The following is a 15,816-nucleotide window of genomic DNA, read 5'->3' on the forward strand; positions in this document are numbered from 1 at the left end:
TACTCTTTTATTTGTCACAAGTACCTTAAATATTGACCTTTGTGTATTTTGAAACAGTCCTATCTATTTATTTGTGTTTCGCTCACACTGCCACTTGTATCAGAGACCCTCACTCCTACAATGCTTTCCCTCTCAAGTGCATAACCCTTTCGTATCTTGTTATATCTTCATTTGGACCGTTAGGTGGCACGTTGCATTGAGTGCTGGGCATGGAGTCAGGAAGACTCCTCTCCTGAGTTCAAATCTGGCCTCAAGCATTTACTAGGTGGGTGACCCTGGGCAAGTCACTTAACCCTGTCTGCCTTAGTTTCTCATCTATAAAAATGAACTTGAGAAGGAACTAGCAAACTGCTCCAACATCTCTGCCAAGAAAACCCCAAATGGGGTCATGAAGAGTTGGACACAACTGAAAAAATGACTGAACAACAACAAAAATATCTTCAGTCAGAGATGTTTTGGAGATAGATGTGATGACATCACTACCTAAGAAAACATTTTAATAAAATGTTAGTGTGGGAGGGACCTGAGAGAATCACTTCATTTTGCAGATAAGGAAAACTGAAGCACTGAGAAGGAGGACGAGTTGTATAAGTTGAAAGCTGATCATAATAATAACAAAAAATGCAAGGAAATTTGCAACGTATCACTGCATGCCATAAACATTTAGCACCTACTGAATACCTAGCAAGACACGACCTGGTGGTTTGAAGAATTATACATCAGAAGCTCACTATCTTTCAAGGACTGAGGGAAGACAAATCCCTCTAGTACAAATACAGACTTTAAAATATCCTGAGGAACTCAGCCAATATACTGTATTGGAACCAGACCATATCACAGACTGAATTGTTGCCCACAATCCCATGGACATCACAATGATTCATAAAAACTTAGGAAGAATGTTTTTAATATATGTCACTATCCCAAATACTCATAATTTCCAAGCTTTATGGAATGAAAAGCTTTCAAAATATAGAAACCTGGCCAAGGAGATTAAAATCATGGGGGAACAGGATGAGGTATACATCATTCCCGTTGTTCTGTCTGCTACTGGAGTTGTACCAGGGATGTTTTCAGTGAGCTTACAGGAGGTGAGCTTATATCTCAATACTTTTATTCAACTGCAAAAAGCAGTTATCTTATCCATTTGTGCAATAGTTCATAGAACATTGGACATTAAAGAATAATAGCGGAATCGTGACTTGTCCCAGGACCATTTTCATCTTAACCTCATTGAAAAAGTCGAGAAAGTGAGATAATAATGATAACAACGATGATGATGATAATAATAATAATTTAGGATCAGGTGACTGCCGCAAGAAGCTACAGAAAGCTTATCTCGAAGGAACCCAAATTTGTTGATCAAACAGGTTTTGCAATGATGTGGTAGAAAATATGTAACACATGGGCAAGATGCAAAAATTCAGCATTTGTCAGATACTTAGGAAGACATGGTCAATAACTAGAATTACGCACAAGAAGTTCATTATATCCCTCATAAACTAACATGACAGATCCCCATATTACAAATATAAATGTGCACATATAAATCCTCATATTACAATTACACATCCCCCCCAAATTCTTGAGAATTCCACATGCAAACCTTGAAAGAACTGTAACATCATTATAGACAGAATCGTTGCCTGCAACCTCTTGGATGTAACAATGATCCTTATAAATTTAAGAATGATATTTTCAAAAGATTCTGCCATACAGAATACCCCCAAACTATATGTAATGGAAAACTTTCAAACTATAGAAAATTTAGGAAGAAATTGAAACCATGTGGTAAATAGCATGAAGGACATGTCATCCTGTCTGCTGTTGGACTTGTCCTTAAGATGCTTTCAATGAATATATGTAAAATGAACTTACATCCCAAAACTCTTATTCAATTACAAAAAAAAAATAATTTTTTTCTACTTGTGAAAGGGTAAGTGACTTGTCCCTGGACTATTTCAATCTGAACATCATTGAAAAAGATGTAAACAACGAGATAGTCATAATAATGATAATGATAGTGATAATAGCTGGTATTTATTTTTATGTGTGCAAAGCATTTTTTATACAGCACCTCATTTTATATGTAGTAAACAGCAGAGCTGGAACTCAAACCTAGGTGACCTGATTCCTCATCCAACTCCTAATTGGTTTCCTGGCCACAAATCATCTCCCTTTTCCAATCCATTCTCTACATAGCTGTCAAATTGATTTTCCTAGTATCAGAAGCAGACTAGGTGGTGCAATGGATAGAGCACTGGACTAGAAGTCAGGAAGACCTGAGCTCAAATCCAGCCTCAAATTCTTAGTAGCTGTATGACCCTTGGAAAGTCACTTAAAATCTGTCTGCCTTAGTTTCCTCATCTGTAAAAAAGAGGATAATAATTGCGCTTACCTCAGAGGTTTGCTGTGATGACCAAAATAAGATAATAATTGTAAAGTGCTTAGCACAGTGTTTGGCACATAGTAGGGACTTAATAAATGTTTATTTCCTAATATGCAAGCCTAACCATGTCCCTCCCCTAATCAATAAACTCCAGCAGGTTTCTCTTGCCTTTAGAGTTTTAAGATGCAATGCAACTTCCCTTTGTATTTTTTTAAAGCCCTGCTCAACTTGGACCCAACCTACAGGAATTCACACCCACCTCCTCTCCACATTTTTGAATCCATAACAGTCAGAACTCTTTTCTCATGCCACCTTCTAGATGAGGGCTTCTTGATTCCCTGTAGCTGCTACTGTTCTCTCCCCTTCTCAAAAATTTACCCCGTACTTATTTTGTATACGTTTTTGTCGTTCAATTGTTTTTCAGTCATGTCTGACTTTCTGTGACCTCATTTGGGGTTTTCTTAGCAAAGATATTAGAGTGGTTTGCCATTTCCTTCTCCATCTCATTTTACAGATGAGGAAACTGAGGCAAACAGGGTTAAGTGACTTGCCATGGTCACACAGTCAATAAGTACCTGAGGCCGGATTTGAACTCTGGTCTTCCTGACTTCAGGCCTGGTGCTCTATCCACTGCGTTACCTATATTCATTTTATATATACTTTTGTTCTTGTCTCCCTGATATAATGCAAGTTTCTTGAGGGTAGGGACTATTTAATTTTGGTTTTTATATCCCTACCGCCTAGCCTCGCATCTGACACCTAGTAGGATACTTAATAAGTGCTTTATTAATTCATTGATCAGTTGATGAACTGTAACTCTTTAGGGGAAAGATATTGTGTCAGGTCGCATTGTCATTTTCAATGCTAGCTGAAACATTTCTGCTTATACTCTTTCTATTTTCAACAGAATTCTTCCAATTAGCATTGGTATGAGATGAGTTTCTGGAATTTGTCTCTGCTAGCTTGCTTGTTTGCCATTCTTTCTGTAGGGTTTAGTCAGGTTGCAGCCAATTACTTTTGCCACAGCATATTATGATGTGACAGAAAGGATGCACTGAATGGGGAGAATGGAGCATAAAAATACCAGAAGCTTTCATTTACATCAGAACACAGACTATGGCCTGAAGCTGTGATTCCTACAAGTTGTTTGCATGAGCTGTGCTTTCCAGTCACTCCAATGCCCTTTAGAACTAACAAAAAGGAAGCAAAATAATCTGCCTTGAATTTTTCTCCTCTTTGCTTCATATCATATCATATCAATAACATGATGCTCCCCGTTGTTGCTTTAAATGAACTAGTCTGATCACCATGGCCTGGAAGACGATCAATTTAATTTCCGTTGAGATGCCTAGAAGAGGCATACTGTAATTTTCCTCCTTTAATCCCAGAGAGAATAAATGAGCTACCTGCCACCTTCTGGCCTGGTTGTCATGTTGTAGAGGCCATCTGAATGTTTTCTGTTTTTGCTTATCAGCCCCTTGGTAATTTTTCCACAATCACACACTTGATTATCTAATGCCTTTGCACTGATTAAGTACGAATTTAATAAATTCTGGTTTAATTGTATCATTGACAATAGACTACAGAAACCCATCGTGTAACCATAGGATTTCACTTGTCTTATCATCATTGGCTGTTTCAACTTTGTCTTCGTACATATCTCAATACACATTCATCCTACCCTCTTAGTTTAGTCAATTCGTCCTTTTAATCACCCCTAGTATGAGCTCTTCTCACTCTTGGTTCCAGATCTATGGCTGAATCTGCATTTATCCACCTGCCGAACTCTTTCCAAAACAGGAGGCCCTATAGCTACAGGAAGCCTTCCCCTCTAAGGCAGTGAAAAGTGGTGCAAAAAAGCCAGAAAAGATGGTTTGGAGTCCAACTGTAGCCATTCACTTGTAATTGTAACCTTGGGGGTAAGTCACTTAATCTCTCTGAATCTTAGCTTCCTCATCTGGAAAATGATAGGGTTGGACTAAATGGTCTCCAAGATCCCTTCTGGCTCTGAGATTCTGTGCCTGTAAGTATGGATCCCACCCAACCCACACTAGCTGCCCCTCTGTGACAAGCCATAGCATCTCACAAACTGCTGCTCAATTTGAGGACATTTTCTGAATTTAGACTGAAAGTGATTTATGTGTATCATGAAGATCAGCCCCAACCTCTTGTAATGCCTCACCCATGGCATGAAAGTGACCCTGGGTTTTTGAAGGTTATACTTGTAGAACATCAACTTTAGAAGTCCCTACCAAGTTAGAAAGGCTTTCAGCACAGGCCTAGTGATGGATTATGTGTCTGTCATTTGAGGATTAGTGTCATCATCGGACCAGCCATTACGTATTGGTTTTCTTTGGCCAGAGAGACACATAAAGTATTGAAGGGATTGTGATATACATCTGGAGGAAATACCCACAAGGAAAAAATTATTGATTTTTGTAATTCTAAAGAATGATAATATACCCAAGGCAAGGAGGCAAAATTATACAGAATTAGTGCAATGAGCTAAATTTTCAATTGTCATTAATTTTTGTTTTTGTTGTTTATGGTTTAATTTCTTTCATTCTCAAAGCCTGAGTAGAAAGTGCGTGGAGGTGTTTCACACACTGAAAGTTGACATTTGATGTAAATTCTTTTAAAGAAGTCTTATACATTGGAAGGGGATAGCAGAGCAAATGCATTATTTGCTGATTACTTGTTTTTTTGTTTGGTTCTATTTTGTTAAATGCTTAGGGTTTTAGAGAACATTTAATTTCTCATTTTGCATATCTATTTGATTTATTTCTTATGTGGGTTATTAAATTTATAATAAAGTTAATTTACAGGGTCTCTTTTCTGTGTTCCTACTGTGGTAGACACTATCCTTTAGTCAAAGGGACTTGCCATTATCAATAGAAACCCTAGAAAAGAAGTAAGGTGTTTGTACTGCACTAGAATGTTGAAATTAGAGTCATGAAGACATGGATTTAGATCCTGTCTTTGACATTTACTAGTTGTATGAGCAAGGGTAAGTCACTTGACTCTTCTGAGTTTTAGTTTCTTAATCTACAAATTGGGGCCAATAATACTTTTCATATTATTAATAATATGAATTAATATTAATAATAATAACTGTTTGTAGTCATTTCAGTCTTGTCTGACTCTTTGTGACCTCATTTGGGGTTTTCTTGGCAAATATACTGGAGTAGTTTGCCATTTCCTTCTCCAGCTCAAAGGGTTGCATAAGGTGCAAGTGAGATGACATCACAATACGCATTGCAAAACTTAGAGATATACAAATGCTATCTAGATAAGATCTAAGGGAGAGAGTCCTGACAAGGGGCATTAGGGAAGGCTTTGTGAGTTGGAATTTGAAGGATTGGAAGGATTTTTCAACAGGTAGCTAAGGGATGGTGGACATTTCAGGTACAGGGGATAGTGTGCGCACCAGAATCATAACTTAATATCAATGCTTGCAAAGGAGATATTCCTGGGGAAAATATTCAGACCAGAATGCTCTTATGAAAGGACAATGAGTATTTTCTTACCTGCAACTTGGCAGCTGATTGTCACATTTACTCCTTGGATAGTTTTAATGACACTTCCCACATCGACTGTGATAGCAGGTAAGTCTGTATTGGTCATAGCCATCCTTGATGTCTTCACTAATGGTTTTCCTGTAAACAAGATGCAGTACCAGATGTTACAGGAAACAGACGCAGCTACGGGCTGGGGAGATCACATTTGTAACATGATAGACCAGCGGTTGCTGGGGTCTGGTAATCAGTGACAAATCTTGGTAAATCCATTTAAAGGTAAACACAGTTTCCTCTTTTTATCATTTTACTTTATAATATTACTTTCTTTGTATTATCCATTGTTATGTCTATAGTATATAGAATTCCTTGACCTTTTTTGGTCCTATATGGTTAATTTTTTTGTCTTGTGAATTTTTACAGAGGCAAACAATGTTCTAGGAAACATTTCTTACCATTTTGTTTTGCACCAGTAAAACATGCTTGTTAAGTAGTATTATATGGTATAGTTATCAGTTGTGATGTTGTATCATCCTGCTGTGTGGATACTCATCCTACCAATGAGGATCACATCTCTTTAACTTAGTAAAAGTAACTTACTAATGTAGTAAAATGGTACTCTAGAGATGTTGCTGCCAAAACATTCATTGTCTTATGGCCAAGCTAGTGATGAGGCCGTCCAGGTTTTAACTAGGCTGGTCCAAAGACAATAGATGTCCAATCCAACAATAGATCCCTCCCTGAAGTTCTTCCAGACTGGTGGGACCTGGAAGAGCTTATACTCTACAGTCATATCCCTCAAAGACAAGAGTCATCTTCATGCCACAATGATTATCCTATAACTTGGGAAAAACACGCAGCTTTGTGGAACCAATGTGGGTTCAACCAAATCAGAAGAACCTTTATTTTTCCATAGAAACCTGAGCAAACTCTCACTTTAAGAACTAGTGAGATAGTTACCTGAAAACAGGATCATCAATCACTAAAGTCATTATCTGGTTCACACACAAGCTAATTGAAACTACTGAGGAACAACTTCAGAAACAACCACTGGAGTGGAAAAACCCAACAAGATTGTGTATGCTTTATTGGAGCTACTAAATCAAAAGGGGAAAATAATTCAAGAAGAATTGTTTTTCCAATGAGGTTTCTGAAATCTCTTTATGAGATACAATATATGTTGACCATTAAACCTATAAAAAGAAGAAAAAAGAACCATGTCCCAGAAGAAGGTATTTCCCCTCATGTGAAAAATTCATGTAAATAGGACCACGCTGTCTTCTTTCAATGGGAGTTATGTGTTTTCCTAAATCCTTGTCTTCTCTTCATTTTCCTCTGCTGATGTTGTGAAATGTCAGGACTTACAATATCTCTTTTATGATATTTTAAAATCAATGACAACCTCAAACTTCTCCCTTATGGTTATGACCTCACTGATGGTCTACACCTGGAGAGCTGCTCATCTGCATTGGTAAGTGGAACTAAGCCATTGATCCAGACTGAAGCAATTTACTGGGTAACTACTGCTTTCCTTCAAATTCTACCCAGACCAATCAGTTCCTGAACCTTCCTAAGCATCTTGGCTGAGAACTTAATCTGCCTCGCTAAGGGGACTCCTAAAGTTGTATTTCCAGCTTCATATGTGTACACCTTAGTTTATTTATGCTGTAACATAAACTGTGGGTTCCTATTTCAAAAAGATAGAGAGTAGAGATGGGTAACATTTCAATAAGAGCCTTCCATACCCCTGGGAGAGAAATGGCCTGGTAGATAAACCTGTTGTCCAAATGCCAGGTAAATTACAGATTAGAGAGGAAGTAGGTAGACGTAAAATGAATTCTATTGGGTCTTTGGCTATGTATAATGTATATTGTCTGGTATAGTGCGAGCCTCCAGGGCCAGTATATCTCAGGTTTGTATGTCAGGCCACATTCTGATCAGTCCCAACTCCTGGGAGGTGTACTGCATAAATCCAGAAGATGCTCAGGTGGGTAATTAATAGAAATAATGGAAATTAATGGTAATTAATGTAAATAATGGTTAATTATGTAAATATTCTGATGTGCTCATTCAGATTTTAGGGGCTCCAGGCTGAATCATGACTGATTTGAACTTCTCTGAATGAACTGGAATCCACAGGGGACCTAGGCCTGGACTTTGAGCATATTCTTCAAATCATACAACTTCTGGCTGTGGATACTGTCTGGGGTCTTGAGGTTAACCAGGTATTCTCATCTTCTTTCATTTCTATTTTTAAAAAGATTTTATTTTGAAATAAGTGTTAAATAATAAGACCAATAAGATTTATAACAATTTATGTTGAAAAAGTTCATACATACCAACATCTATAATACCATATCAGTTATTCCCTCCCTTAGTGCCCTTTTCTATGGTTTTTGTTTATTTATTGCTAGACTTGAGTGTAATTTTTTTTTGATGGCACTCTCAGGGCAGAAATGTCTATATATCCCAATATAATTTAGTAACAAGTGTACTTATAGTCCAGATAAATGCACATGTGACTCTGAGGCCCTGTTTTGACAAATCTTGGCTGAGTATCTATACCGATGGAGTAGGTAGGCTCTATGCCAGATGCTGAGGATACAAACACATCTCCCAATCCCAGAATTCCAGAGTTGGAAGGGACCTCAGTAGCCATCCTGTCCAACCCAAACAAAAAAAGAATGTCCTTCACATTGTACCTGACAAATGGTCATCCAACCTTTGCTTGGTGACCTTTAACAAGGGGGGGAAGCCATTGCCTCTCTAGGCAGCTTCTTCTACTTTTAGACGGCTTTAATTATTAGGAAGTTTTCTCTAACATCAGACCTAGTTTTTTTCTCTCCATTGCTCCTAGTTGTGACCTCCACAATAAGCAGAGTAAGTCTAGGTCTAATCCATTCCTCAAATATTTGAAGACAACTTTTATGGCTCCCCGTAAGTTTTCTCTTTTGTAGCATAAACATCCTCAGTTCCATCATGATTCATATGACGTGGCTCCAGGCCCTTGATCATTCTGGCTGTGTCTCTTTGGATGCTCTCTAGTTTATGCATGTCTTTTCTAAAATGTAGCACCTAGCACTGAAGACCAGATCTCGCCTGACCAGGCAAGAATACAGTAGCACTGTTACTTCCCTATCCCTAGACATCATGCCTCTCAATCAAGGTTAAGATCACATTAACTTTCTTATTTATGTTTGTCCAGCTATGGTTCAGCTCCACAGGAGACTAAATATCCTTTGTTTACCAGAATTTAATACAATTATTGGAAACATCACTGACTCACATTGAGCTTGTAATACATTAAAACTCCCATGTTGTTTCCCTGGACAAATTCCTTTCTAACCATTTGTATGCTGGTATGGTCATCTTCCTCACCTTGTACTTTGAAGTTGATATTTTTAAACTCATGTTTAAGATAAATATAAATACTCCATTTTTAAAGAGCTTACAAATGTAGTAGGAGGAAAAGAAAGCAACCAATTAACCAACAAGCATTTTAAGCATCTGCAATGTGGCAGGCACCATGCTAGGTGCTGGGATATCAAGATAAGAATAATCAATCTCTGCCATCAAAGAGCTTACATTCTATCATGTACACAAAAGACTGTTCTATAAGGTGTGATCTTTAAGGCAATTTTCAGTTTTTAAGTCAAACTAGCCAAGGTACTCTTTGACTTAGTTTATAGAATGAAAACTTGATACATAGTTTGTGCTTTACTCCTACAAAGTGACAACTCCCATTCAAAAACTGATTTATGTCTCCAAGAAGTTGGAAGTATCCCCTTTCTCTGGGGTCTGATCTGCAGCTTTTGTGATCACACCTTATTGCTGGGTCTCTTTATATGACTCTCCCTAGGGACCCTCTGGCTTCTATGTTTCTCCTCTGCAGCTTGGAAGCTGCTGGTATCTTCTAGTAAGTTTTCTTCAAGAAGCTGAAGACCAGCTTGATGCTACCATTCACTTGCTTTATTCCAGACAGGTTTCCAATAATTGTATTAAATTCTGGTAAACAAAGGATATTTAGTCTGCTGTGGAGCTGAACCATAGCTGAATAAACATAAATAAGAAAGTTAAACCTCAAGGAGCCATTATTTGCCAGTAATTGGAGGAATGTCAACAGTGTCTTCGCCTTTTAGCAGGTAAGGGGAAGAATCATGTAACCAGAATGGAAGAGAGCATCTGGATCCAGTATAGAGAGATGCATAAAGATTGCTACCTGGAAGAAATTAAGGGAAAGGCAAATCTTATATCCACAAAAAATGCATTAAGAAGTCTGACATTAATCTACCCTGGGGCTTCACAGCTTAGCTAAATGATCATTGAACTCCATGATCCTGGTGAAGCCAGCAGCTAAGTTTCCATTCCTCATACAGTCACTAGGTTGCCAGGGTAGAAATTCTGATACTAAACAGATATAAGGCTAGAGCATGTGATTATTTGAATATGTGGTAGCATAGTGTGGGGGAAAGAAAATTGGGGAGAGAATTTTATTTTTTTATTTTTTTAAAAGAAAGAATGCTGGACTTGGAGCCAGAGGACCAGAGTTCAAATTATGACTCTGGCATGTACTTACTACCTATGTGACCTTGAGCAGAGAATTATGGTAGAGGGAACATTGACCTGGGAGTCCAGAGATTAGGCAGATAATAATAATAAAAGCAACAGCTACTCATGTTTATATAACACCTTAGCATTTACAAAACACTTTTCTCAACAACTCAGGTAGGTAATGTGTTATTCCCATTTTACAGAGGTGAAAACAATTATTTGCCCAAGGTCATGCAGGTGGAAACAGTCAGAGCTAGAACTAGATAGCTACCTATCTGTCTCTCTTCCTAATTCTGGGTCCAATGCTCTTTAGCATTGTGCTTCTCCACAGTGTGTTAATTTTTAATTTAATTAATTAAATTAATTAATTAAATTTTGATTTTTTAAAAAATTCTACCAGAGTGACATTGGGCAAGTCACTTTAAGACTCAGTTGTATCATCCATAAAATGGGGCAGTTGCTTTAGATGATCTCTGAGATTTCTTCTGTCCCCAAAATTCTGTATTTAGAAGGAAACATGTCCATTGTTATTGGCATGAAGTTGGAGACATTTCTGGGCTATACTCTTCTCTACCTGCATACCCTGATAAAACTTCAAACTCAACATATCCTGGACACAACTTGTCATCTAACCCCTAAATCCTGCCCCTCATTTCAACTTGCTTATTTCTGCTGATTATACCACCATCACTCAGTTACTCAGGCTCAAAAATTTAGTCATCGCTGACTCTTCCCTGTCCCTTATTTCCAAGTCCATCATGACATCTTTCTCATCTTTTTTCCTCCCTACCTTCTCATGCTGGCATCACCATAGCTTAGGCCTTTGTCACTACCCCCACAGACTGTAATAACCTTCCAATTGGTTATTCTGTTCCCCCTTCCATCCAGTTTTCACAAAGCTGCCAAACTAACCTTCCTGACCATGTCACTTCCCTCCTTGAAAGTTCTAGGGGATTCCTCTTGTCCATAGCATAAATATATAAACTCTTAGGCCAGTCACAAACTGTTTCCAACCTGCCTTTCCAGCTTCATTTCACGGTACCCCCTTAACAGTCTATCTCCCAGAGACTGGACCCAGAGGCTGTACTTTTGGCTTTAGTGAAGTCATGTGGATCATTTCCCACATTGGGAACAAACTTTCTCAGCATCTCTATTGATGGACTTTTTCCAACAATAAGAGTCAGTTTAAATACCACTTGCTCCATGAAGCTTTCCCCGAGTTTCTGAGGGAGAACTGATCTATCCCATCTCCAATTTTCTCAAAGCACACCGTAAGGCTCTTCTTTGTCCCACCACAATTTACTCTACATCTATTTTTTTAAAATACATGTCATGTCATCCCTATGAAATTGTAAGCTTCTTAAGGTAAAGGATTGTAGTTTTTTTTTTATCTGTGTCCTCAGTGCTCAGTATAAATTAGGGTATATAGTACATGCTTAATAAATTTGTTCAATTTAATTAAATTGCATTCCAGTAGAATATTTATGCCCATAAATTCAAGACCAAAGTAAAAGAGCTGGTGGTCTGCCTATGCTATGATATAAAGAGATTACAATTTTTAAAAATTAAAAAAAGAAAATAATAAATTTTGGTTGACAACAGAGAAAGAGAGAGAGAGAGATGCAGTGAAGGTGTAGAGGGTGATGACCTGTCACCTACTAGACTTTTCCATGCTTGGTATATGTTGACAAAGATCTTTGTGTTACCTGCTAAAGTGACAGCAATGGAGACTGAGTCGGATCCCAGGGCATTCGTGGCATTGCAAGTGTAGAAACCCACATCAGCTTCAACAGGTGCTAGGATCTGTAAGGAATCATCTGGTTGCAGAACAATTCTGGAAGCAATAGAAAAAAAATGCAGGTCTGGTCAGGTCTCTGATTTCTTTTCCTGGCATTTCTGGCTACAGTGAGTCAACTTTAATAACAGAGACAGACCCATCTTGTTGAAATGGGGAAACCAAGGATTTCTTACACTTTGGCTGTTGGGATTACAGCAGGGCCCTAAAAAAGACACAGGGCCCTTGTGTGCCTTTGTAGTTTGGTGATTAACTCAGTAAGAATTCATCATTAATCATGCTTCAGCACATTGTATATACTCTATGTGGCTGATGGTTGCAAATAAATCTGAAAATCTGGAAAAATTAATGACTGTCTCACTGAGAGACATAACAGTACAGTGGAAAGAATGTTGACTCTGGAGTCAAGGGATCTGGATTCAAATCTTGCCTATGATGCTTACTATCTGTGTGACTGGGCAAATCACTTAATCTCCCTTAGACAAAGATTTTTTTTTCACCTGTAAAATGAGGGGGTTAGGCTAAATGGTCTCTGAGATAAAAAAAATTTCTCTAAATCTATGTGCTTATGCTCTATATCTGTATGTGTTTCAACTGAGACAGATGGGCTAAAACAGAGGTTGAACTAGATCATCTTTGAGATCCTATTTAGCTCTGGAACTATGATCCTAAATTTGGATGCATACGGATGAGCAATTCTACAGGTCCAGTTGTTGCAGCTTCAGAATTCACAAAATTCATGGTTGATTTTCTGTTCATCTCATGGCATTTCTAGGAACCATTTACTTTAACTCCAGGAAACTAAAGATCAATGATTTTAAGCATCCAAGTGAGCTGCCATATTAAATACATTTTGGTGATAATGGCAATGAAACTTTTATGGAACCCTTAGCTCAGAAGGAGAAAGGAGAGAGGGAGAGAGAGAGAGAGACAGAGACAGAGAGAGGAAGGAGGGGGAAGAAGGGAAGGAATGAGGAGAAGGAAAGAGGGAGAGAGATCTATATGAGTTGATTTTACCAGAAAAAGCACACTTCTGATTCAATCAATTTAATGCTGCCTAACTTAATAAAAAGTAGAGTATAGACAAGAAAAACCAATACTGTGGAAACTGTTAAAATTCTGTCAGAAGAATGACAGTTGGGATCTCTGTGAGGAAAGTTAATACCTCTTTTGACTGACTAGTCCAAGATGAAGGAGAAATTACATCTCTGAACTAAGATGAAATAAACACAATTATGTTAACAGCAATTTATTATTTTTGTAAGTTGGCTTTACTTTATATTTCTTATTCACTTATTCACTACAGTTAATTTTTATTTGCTTATAATTGAAAAGCAATTCTTTTATAAACAAAACTATTCAGGGTTGGTTTTGTGTTCCCTATGTACATAAGGATCGCATATTCTTGAGGTTTCCAGATTGTACAGTCATTGGTATTGAATGCCTAGTTGGCACCTTCTTTTATAACTTGAAAGATTAAAATTCTTAGCTGGAAAGCTTAGCTAAGAATTCCAATGGATCACAATGAAAGTTGTGGGTTATAATATTCATGAGGAGGTCTGAGGGGGCTGAAGTAGGTGACCTCTGAGATCGCTTCTGGCTCTAAAGATATTTCCTTTCATGAAGGACAAGCATGGAGGCTAATGGGAAAAAGAGGAAAAAGCCCTAGAACTTGTCACCACTCAAAAATAGAGATGAATATTGTTAATATTTGTAGTTTGGTTATACAATCTGTGGTGTAGATAGAACTTGGACTAATCATGTCATGGAAACTCAGCACAGGAAGGAACCTTCGAGATTCCTTTGTCTAATCCAGGTAACACATAATAACACAGAGGGAATTTCCTTTACTACATGTCCACTCTAGCCTCCACTTACAGAACATGAATGATAAGAACCATACAACATTCTGAGGAAGCCCTTTCTACTTTTGAAGACCCCAAATTGCTAGCAAGTTTTTTTTTTAATTACATAGGGTCTAAATCTGTCTCTCTGTAACGTGTTTCTCCTGATTCTGCCCTTTGGGGTAGAGGGGATTAGAGAGGTAAACACTGAGCTAGGAAGACCCCTGACCCATCCTGACTTTGTAACACTGGGCTAATCATGAAAGCTCCCATTTTGCTATGACACCCTTTAAGACTATACATTTCAGAGAAGGTGCCAGTCTGCATTGGCAGAAGGAATTTCTTGGTTGGGAATTCCCTATATGAAAGAAATCACAGGTCTAGTACCTAACCTTATCTCTATTATTTATCTTCAATGAATTATAATTTTTGTGATGGTTTAGACAATACCAAGTATTATCACATTAGAATAGAATCAGAGAACCAGACAGAGTATCATCACTTATTTTATAAACTAGGAAAATAGAGTCCCAGAGAGTTGAAGTAATTTGCCCTTGTCATATAGCTAATAATAATGATAGTGGCAATAATTTTCACATATATAATTATGCACATATAATACATATGCATATGTACCATGCATACAGAATTCATATAAAATATAAATTATCATATATAATTTATGATATTTACACAATTTACAGAGCACTTTCCTCACAACACCATGCAGTAGGTGGTGTAGCTACTGTTACTCCCATTTTGCAGATGAGTAAAATAAGTTTCAGATGGATTACATGACTTGCCCATGGTCACACAGCTTAGAGCTATCAGGGATATCCTTCAAACCCACATGCCCTAGAGTAGAAGTCCAGGACTTTTCCACTAATACTTCGCTTGCAGAATTAGAACCCAGGATTCTTGGCTGCAGGTCTAGTGATCTTTCTGCTCTGTGAAAGGGGCTCCTTTTAGGACCACCAAAGGATCAAACCCTTCTTTCCTTGTTTCTTGTGACCAACAGTCATGCAAAAGCCCCATCTCCAATCGATTGCCAAGTTTGCCAATTCTCTCTCCTCCATGTCATCTTTCCTATCCATTTCCTTCTCTCCATGCACACAACCCCTACACTAGCGCAGGCCCTCCTCACCTCTTCATCTTATGTTCCTCTTTCAGGGATTAGTTTAGGTACTTCTTCCTATAGTCTTTTCCTTCATTGTTTGTGCTTTTCTCTATCCTCAAATTAGCTTGTATTCATTTCTTCATGTTTTACTCCCTAGTAGAATGTAAGATCCCTGAAGGTAGGCACTTTTTCCCATTTTTGTCTTTATATTCTCAGTGTCTGGTCCAGTGCTTGAATATAATAGACACTTAGTAGTTATTTGGTATAGTAATATGGATTAAAACATGGGTGTGCCTCAGCACTCTTCCTGTTTAAATCTATTTTTTTTCTTTTTCCCTCAATCTACTTAGGTATATATATAATGTTGGGGGGTTATATGTAGAGACGATTTATCAGCTAAGTGGCATGGTGCAGAGAGCACTGGACCTGGCAGCAGGAAGATTTGAAAAACAATCTGGCCTCAGACACTTACTAGCTGTATGACCCTGTGACCCTTGCTTGGGCAAGTCACTTAACCCTGTCTGCCTCAGTTTCCTGATCTGTAAAATGAGCTGCAGAAGGAAATGGCAAACCACTCCAGTATCTCTGCTAAGAAAACCCTAAAT

General features: G+C 38.0%; 1 protein-coding gene across 2 annotated transcripts in view; it reads right to left on the minus strand.

The window, feature by feature from the left end:
• Positions 1-15,816, minus strand: part of ADAMTSL1 (ADAMTS like 1) — a 397,281-nt gene that overhangs the window by 57,771 nt on the left and 323,694 nt on the right. For both annotated transcript variants that reach the window (XM_027862672.1, XM_027862671.1), the window contains 2 exons: positions 12,162-12,289; positions 5,917-6,045 (listed from right to left, as the gene is read on the minus strand). In XM_027862672.1, coding sequence (XP_027718473.1) covers positions 5,917-6,045; positions 12,162-12,289 — 257 coding nt within the window. The remainder of the gene's footprint in view (positions 1-5,916; positions 6,046-12,161; positions 12,290-15,816) is intronic.

This window comes from Vombatus ursinus, unplaced genomic scaffold, assembly GCF_900497805.2.
Source record: "Vombatus ursinus unplaced genomic scaffold, bare-nosed wombat genome assembly UNPS02014770.1, whole genome shotgun sequence".
NCBI classification, from domain to species: domain Eukaryota; kingdom Metazoa; phylum Chordata; class Mammalia; order Diprotodontia; family Vombatidae; genus Vombatus; species Vombatus ursinus.